The sequence below is a fragment of the Dryobates pubescens genome, unplaced genomic scaffold (assembly GCF_014839835.1).
Source record: "Dryobates pubescens isolate bDryPub1 unplaced genomic scaffold, bDryPub1.pri scaffold_34A_arrow_ctg1, whole genome shotgun sequence".
Lineage (NCBI taxonomy): Eukaryota > Metazoa > Chordata > Aves > Piciformes > Picidae > Dryobates > Dryobates pubescens.
The window spans coordinates 8415-16836 of NW_026530771.1; the positions used below are offsets into that span (position 1 = coordinate 8415).

The 8422-nt window shown below is 43.8% G+C and overlaps 1 protein-coding gene across 1 annotated transcript; it reads left to right on the plus strand.

Annotated features, from left to right (window-relative positions):
- Positions 1 to 7217: 7217 nt before the first annotated feature.
- Positions 7218 to 8175, plus strand: LOC128899724 (olfactory receptor 14A16-like). Its single transcript, XM_054179407.1, has one exon. It carries the CDS (start codon positions 7243 to 7245, stop codon positions 8173 to 8175), a length of 933 nt encoding a protein of 310 aa, XP_054035382.1. The 5' UTR covers positions 7218 to 7242.
- Positions 8176 to 8422: the final 247 nt, after the last annotated feature.

Genomic DNA, 8422 nt, shown 5'->3' on the forward strand with positions numbered 1-8422 from the left:
CAAGTCCCTCTTTTTTCTTTCCAGGGCAGTCCATCCTTGGCCTTACTCCTACTGTCTGCTGTCTCACACCATCTCTGCTGTCCACAGGAGTATAATGGGTTGGGGCAAACCCCCTCCCCACCACGGGCAAAAATGACTCAGACAAACAGATTGTGAAAGTGATGGAGAGTTTAAATAGAAAGCAGTGAGTGTGTGCAGAGAGCCAGAAGTGCAGTGACAAGAGAAACCCCAAAGCAGACCCAGAAACATCCCATCCCCACCTGAGGGTGCACCCAAGAGCCCCAGGGCTCCTCCTTCTGCCCCCACCACTGCTAGGCTAGTCTCAGCTGGCCAGATCTGAGACTGCCCATCCCCCCCCACCCTGTGGCCTTGGGCCTAGCCAGGCCCATGGCCGGGAGACATCTCCCCCAGTTACCAGGTGGTGGAGAGGAAGGAAAAGAGGAAGTGCCAGACCCTGCCATGGATTTTATAGTGGTGCAGGAATTATGGTAGGAAATACCTAATTTCCTGTGCCCACCCACTGGGCTGGACTTCTGCACACAGGAAACACCCCCGTAGCAGAGGGCACCCAGCCCAAACTATGACAATAGTGTAAGGGATCGGGAGGTGGGAGGGATGAGGAACTGTCCTGCTGCACCAGTGGAAAGGTATTGTGAGAAATGCAGTAACAGATGGAGAATCTGTAGATTTTCCTGTACATGCATCTCCTGTGGTATTAGAAGGTTGACAAAGAATATGGCAATCTCTGGGCTGGAAAATGTTACAAGAAGCTAAACAAGCCATAGCTACCTATAGGTTAAAGTCAGGATACACAACTGCTGTAATTGATCATTTGTTTTCAGCACACTTGTTAACCCCATATGACACACATATGGTGGCAAATACTCTGTTAACACCACATCAGAGCTTGTGATTTCTAGGGCCACAAGACCCTAGTGCAGAAACAATTGCAATTAGGCCATACCTTACTAGCCACTCTCCCCTCCACCCCCCCTTTTTCTGGTTCGACTCTAGTCTACCAAAGCTCTGTTCTGATTTGAAGCAACAGTGCTGATTTCATCATTTCTGATTTTAATGTGTTTCAGAGATTTGTTATTTAGAGTTTTGCTAAGCTTTACTAGTAAGCATAATGAATAGTATTTGGTATTTACAGGTACTTAATACATAGTAGTTATAGTAAGGTGTAAGCACTTAGTAATGAGTTCACATTGTAAGATTTTCTTTTGGTTCGAACATTCTTGGTTGTGTGCCTCGGCATTGCAAAGGAGCTCCAGGTAATATAGTTAAGGTTTGTAGTAAATAGGTATTAGTTTTTAAAAGTATTCTTTAACTAATGGAACATCTTTCTATTTCCTTCTTAGACACTGACTAGGAAAAAAAAAAGGAAAAAATATGAAATAAGTAAAAAAAAGTGTATACAAAAATTGTAAGATTTAAAAAAAATTAGATGCAAAAAATACAATAAAAATAACAAAAAAATTTAGATACAAAAAATGAAGTACAAAACAACAAAATAATAACAATAATAATAAAAAAATTAAAATTTAAAATATTTTAAATAAAAAACCAATTTAACAGAATAATTTCAAAACAAACAAACAAACAAAAACCCATAACTAACAAAAAATAACTATTAACAAAAACCATAAGGATTATTAACAAAAAAAAGAAGGATTACTAAGATTTAAAATTAAAAATAAGGACAAAAAATTAAATACAAAAAAGGTTGAAAAACAGGAAAAAAGGGAAAAAAATGAATTAAATGAAAAAAAATTTAAAAGTAGATTACAAAATAAAATGATGTAAAAATAATTAAAAATAATTATATAAAATATAAATCAAGAAAATATCAAGAAACATTAAAAATAAATTTTAAAAAGTTAGATTAAAAAAAAAAATTACACCCCAAAAAATTTTAAATTCTAGACAAAAAAATACAAAAGAAAAATATTAAAAAGGCATATTTTAAAAATTAATTAAATTAAAAATTAGATTAAAAATAAAAAATAACAAAAATAATTTAAAATAACATTTACAATTTTAAAATAAAAAGAATAAAAAATAAAAATTAAATTTGCAATTCTATTAAAAATAAAATAAAAATAATAAAAACAAAACCATTTAAAAAAAAGATTAAATAAAAAATTAAGAAATTTTTAAGTTATTATAATTTTTAAAAAATGAAATAAAAATATTAGACATTTAAAAACATAGATGAAACATACAAAAATTAATTAAAATATTTTTAAAAATATAATATAAAAAATTAAAAATATAAAAATTGTGTTTAAAAAAGATTAAAAATTAAGAAAAAATGTTAAAAGAAATTTTTTAAAATTAATTAAAGTAAAAATTTAAATTAAAAAATAGAATTTAAAAAATTTTAAAAATAAAACTCAAGAAGAAAAAAATAGTTTAAAAATATATCAAGAAAAAGTCAACAACAACAAAAAAGATTTTTTAAAAAGGGTTTTATAGCTAAGGGTTTTTAGTGACGAGGGAGATTGGAATCAATACAGCTGACCAATATGACCGAGTATCGATCTTTTATTGTTCCAGTATTGCAGGCCTATGGCGCAGGCCTATGGTGTGAGTATAGCACAGTAAAGTAAAGCATGGAAGAAGAAGGGATAGGAAAGGCAGAAGTGTGAAGCAAGGGAATTTCTACAACTTATATAAACTCGGAGTGCCTTGTTGGCATGGCCTCATTGGTTCCCTATGAGTGACCACACATCACACTGTTATAGATTATTGGTCCAACTACTGATGACACGCAAGGTTTGTTGATGCAGGTGCATGTCCTGCTGTCCCAAGATAACTTGCTGTGTTTATGGCTACCAGTGTCTTGTTTTAGTTACATGCTGCAGGCACAGCACTGTTTGGTACAATGCTAGCTGGCTCTGCACTTATGCTGAGCATGGCCTACCACCATGTCAGGCTCTAAGCTTATACTGCCAGATTGCTCACACTGCTCGTCGCTGGCATTGCCACATTTTAGTGATCCCACAATAAATAACTACCCCATGTCAACTGCAATCATTGTAATAAACAGCAGCAGAAGAATCAAGAATATGAAAGAACAGCATTTCCCATGCAGTCAAACATCGATCACAATAACTGTTATGATAATCTGAGATCAAAACATCAGTCAGAAGAATGTACCAAACAAGCCCCATCTGAATTAGGATTGAATATTGTGATTGTTTAATTGCTGTGTGATTAGAGAAAATGTTCATATGGAATCATGTATCACCTCACCAGTTTGCCTTAATTTTAAACTCTTAGAGGGAAAATCAAAATTAAGATAACACAACATGCATTTGCATTTTAGGTTAAAAACACAACTTATAAATTCCCAACCAAAAAAAAAAAAAGGGGGGGGGGGGAATTTAGTTATGTGACAAAAAAATAATAAAACATATTGTGCTTTCAAATTGTCATTTTCTATGCACCTTTCCTTAACAAAAACAAAGCATCAGCATTACTAGAATGAGCAAACCCACATTATTATGTGTAATATTATATTGGGCAAAGCGGTGAAGCTTCTTTGCTCCTACTGTTTGCCTGCAGCTTTTCTGTCTGTGAATCTAGAGCCTGGCCAGATCTACCTTTACAGATTAAAGAAATCTTGCTACCATTAAACAATTAATGATTTTTTACCATCCTAGAGAGAATAAAGATGCAACATAACCCTAAGGCAGATTGTAAAAGACAGTGCTAAGGATTGCATTTGTGCCTTAATCTCTGTGTGCGCAATGTGTTCAGGCATAATAAGTCTTCTCTGTCAACAAGAGGAGTGAAATGTGAACATCAGAACTAGTAAAATCTAAGTTCTCCTTTACAAGGTTTGTTATCTTTGACCATGTATTATGCCAGGTCTGTTAGAACATTCCAAATAGCTCAACTTAAGCTTTGTGCCTTGTACGGGTTACATTAGTCTGTTGGACATGCTGCACTGCAGAACTCTTGCTTTTGCTATACAACTTAGCTTTACCTTGCTTGCTTCTGTGTATGCAAGTAGTGTCCTGTGTGGGATGAGAATAACTCCCATGACCAGGTTGCTCACAAAAACAAAAAGGGGGATTTGTGGCAATGCCAGCGACGAGCAGTGTGAGCAATCTGGCAGTGCAGGCCTAGAGCCTGCCATGGTGGTAAGCCATGCTCAGCATAAGTGCAGAAGAGGCTAGCAGTGTAGCAAGAGAGTGCTGTGCCTGCAGCATGTAACTAAAGCAGGGCACTGGTAGCTGTAAACACAGAGAGTTATCTGGGAATAACAGGACACACACCTTCAGCAACAACCTCGCGTGGCATTAGTAGTGTGACCAATAATCTATAACAGTAGGATGTGTGGTCACTTGTGGGCACCAATGAAGCTATGCCAATGATGCTCTCTGAGTCTGTATAAGCTGCTGAGGTTCCCTTAATACACACTATGCTATGCTACACTCAACAAACAATGCTAGATCATGTTGGTCATCTGTATTGACTCTGTTCACCATCGCCAACAGCCAACTATTAAATATTAATAACAGGCATAACAGGACTCCTTCCCAGTACAGACTGTGCCCACTCCCAGGAAGGGCTACACCACCTGAAGCCTTCCAACCACTCATCTGTGTCTCTTTTCCGTACAACCTATATTCCCTTTCCCACTCCCTGACAGACAGGGTGCCACCCCAGTACAAACTGTATGCCTGTTCCTTGGAGCTCGAGGTTTTGGTGTGCCCTATCCCCAGTCAGAAAGGCACCACAGCATCTGGGAGGAACCATTCCAAATACTCTGGGATAGAGCAGACCCTGCACACAGGGAAGAAGGCCAACTGCAGCTGGGCTGTGGCAGGAGGAGTCTGCTTACCCAGACACAGGAATTGTCCTCCCCCAGACTCCTCACTGCTGTGGCCACATCTGGATGCTTGGTGTCTAGATGTGGGGTTCTGCAGTCTGACAGAGCAGGGAGGAACTTCAGAGACTGCAGAGGAGATCTGCCAGGATGGGGTTGACATCTCTGTGGATGAGGCTGAGGGCCCTGGGCTGCTTCAGCCTGCTGACGCTCAGGGCACTGCCACAGCAGTGTGCACATGGCTGAAGGCTGGTTTCAGAGAGGATGGAGTTCTTCTGGGGAGTGGAGAGAGACCAAAAGCTTCACAAAGTGCAGCTTGAAAGCTTCAGAGAGGATGGAGCTCTTCTAGGGAGAGGGAAGAGACCACAACCTCCACAAAGTGCAGCTTGGAACGCTCAGAGTGGAGAGGAGGCCAAAGAAATGTCCCTCAAAGGGCAGAGCTGCTATGCATGAGGCCATCCAGAGGTGTCAGGAAATGGCAGGGAGAGATGAGACAGCTCAGGGAAGCAATGGAAATGGCAGGGGGAGAGCTGGGTGGAGAGGCAAGATTGGTGTCAGCAGCCTGAAGGGAAAGAGGAGCAGGCATGGGACAGAGGATGCAGTAGGGATGGCCAAGGGCTCTAGCAAGGCTGAGAGGCCCAACAGGACCAGGGTCTTTGTCCCCTTGGCTCTGGCACTTGCCTCTGCCATCAAGGCCTGTGAGGGGAAAGTTGGCTTTGAGGCTTTGAGGTTCTTCTATTGCAAGGGCAGTGGTCAGGGCTTGGCCTTTCTGCTTCCTAGACCAAAAGCAAGTTTTTCTGCCCTGCACTTTGCCTTTGTCTCCCTGCAATCCTGGCCTCTAACAAGCTGCTCTAAGGAGTCCCTGGGGAGCCTTTGTCAGTAACAAGCCTCAGTGAGGCCAATCAGTGCTTCAAGGTACTTTGGAGTTTGCTTCTGACTTGGACTTGTTGAGAGGCTTCTTGGCAGTACCTTGGCAGAGTCTCCTGGCAGTACCTAAGGATGATGTAATCAGCCCCAAATACTCCATGGGGCTCATTAAATACTGCTGAACCTCTAATTCTTGCCAAGGTTTCTGCAGCTAATTGGAGAGGTTTTTATTGCACAAAGCATCTGATAAAAAGTATTTTTAAAGGTACATTTCATTCCTTTTCAGCAGGAGTTGTCTCTTTGCAAGCAAACCACAGCAAAACCTGACAAGGTCCTACCCTGGTCACTGCTCACCCTCACTCCCCACTGCCCCCAGCAGAGCCCTGAGCCACAGCTGAGGGACAGCATCTGCCTTGCCAGGGGCTGGGGTGCAGGACTTGTCCCTTTGGATCAATGAAACCCCTCCAGGTTTGCTCAGCAGCAGAGCCACCTTTAGCTTCTTGTCTTGACCTGGCAGCACTGCCTCAGTTCTCTGCTCTCCCCACAGCCTGGAGTTGCTTCAGTGCCTCCAGTGGTGCTTCCCTTGCATCCACTGTCTCCTTCTGCTTTAACCAGACCCAGGGGACACTTTCCCAGTATGCTTCATTGGGACCAGTAAAGAGTAGAAGGAACTTCAGAGTTTGAATCTGACTTTGACTTCTGGAGAGGTTTCATCAGCTTCCTCTCAGTCCCTGAGGTTTACAGGGCAACAAAAGCTACCAGAGGAGTTATTAAAACACCATGGGCTGGTCCTCTGCCTCCCTATTGGGCTGGACTCCTGGGCTGGTAGGAGCTGCTGGCAAGCAGGCAGCACTGCAGAGAGAGAGATCTGGCCAGGAGCAGCTGCTCTGCACAGCACAGTCGGGCTGAGGACACTGCCAGAGGATCTCAGGGAGATGAGGAAGGCAGAGAGAGCTTCAAGGGGGCCAGGACTGGGAGGATGACTGAGAGCTCACTGGAGGAGAAGCCACTGCAGTCACTGACACAGTGAGGCTGCGGGTGCAGGACACTGCAGCTGTAGCTCCTGGAGGCATCTCCATCTCTGCAGCTGATGCTCAGCTGAAGGCTCCTGGAGTGTGCACACAGAAGGATGAGCAAAGCCCTTCAGTTCCATCCTGTGAGCAGCAGTGAGCAGAGCTGGGTAAGGAGAAGGCTTCACCCCCAGCCCCTCTGCCTTTCTCTCTTCCCTTCCCTGTCTCTGCAGCACTGCAGGCCTGCTCCCTGTTTCTCCACCTCTCCATGGGACTCTTGTTCTCTGGGACTGGGTTGGTGGTCACTTTCTGTTCTGACTCCAAAGGAATCGTCATGGCAATTCTGCATCCCTGCTGCACTTGAAGCTGTGATGAACTGTGCCATTTTTTGGTAGTGATGAGACTGAGCTGATCCATTCTTCCTGAAGCTCAGGGACAGGGGTTACAATGAGGCTGAGAGAAATGTGCCCTAACTTGTCACTGCCTTTCCCTCCTTGGACAGGTCTCCATGGCCAGAGGCAGCAGATGGCCAACAGCAGCTCCATCACCCACTTTCTCCTCCTGCCATTCCCAGGCACAAGGCAGCTGCAGCTCCTGCACTTCTGCCTCTTCCTGGCCATCTACCTGGCTGCCCTGCTGGGCAATGGCCTCATCATCAGCACCATAGCCTGGGACCACCACCTCCACACCCCCATGTACTTCTTCCTCCTCAACCTTGCCCTCACTGATATAGGTTCCATCTCCACCATTGTCCCAAAATCTATGGCAAATTCCCTGTGGGACACCAGTGACATCTCCTACGCAGGATGTGCTGCACAAGTCTTTTTCTTTTTATTTCTGCTTTCGGCAGAGTATTTTCTCCTCACCACCATGTCCTACGATCGCTACGTTGCCATCTGCAGACCCCTGCACTATGAGACCCTCCTGGGCAGCAGAGTTTGTCTCCACCTGGCAGCATCTGTCTGGGCCTGTGGCTTTCTCTATGCTCTGCTGCACACAGCCAATACATTTTCCCTGCCCCTCTGCCAGGGCAGTGCTCTGCACCAGTTCTTCTGTGAAGTCCCCCAGATCCTCAAGCTCTCCTGTTCCACATCCTACCTCAGGGAACTTTGGCTTATTGTGGCCAGTGGCTGCTTAGTATTTGTCTGTTTTGTGTTAATTATAGTGTCCTATGTGCAGATCTTCAGGGCAGTGCTGAGGATTCCCTCTCAGCAGGGACGCCACAAAGCCTTTGCCACCTGCCTCCCTCACCTGGCTGTGGTCTCCCTGTTTCTCAGCACTGGCTTCTTTGCAAACCTGAAGCTCTCCTCCATCTCCTCCCCATCCCTGGATCTGGTGGTGTCAGTTCTGTATTCAGTGGTGCCTCCAGCAGTGAACCCTCTCATCTACAGCCTGAGGAACCAGGAGCTGAAGGCTGCCCTGAACCAACTGATCTCTGGATGCTTTCAGAAGCAATAAACTCTTTTCTTCTCCTGCAGAGCAGTTCTGATGTCACTCAGTGCAGGCCCAGCCTGGCTGCTCAACTTCTGGCTGCTGCTGGGGCTGTTCCCCTTGTGAGAATGTTGTTGCCACACAAATGTCTTTCTTCAGACCATTTCTGGTTCAGTGTTGTCCTGTCTGCTGTGACCCATAGGCTGCAGACATGAGGAGCTGTGCTCCCTGGGTTTTCAACAATAAACTACCCTACTTCTCTGAGTTCTTTCTT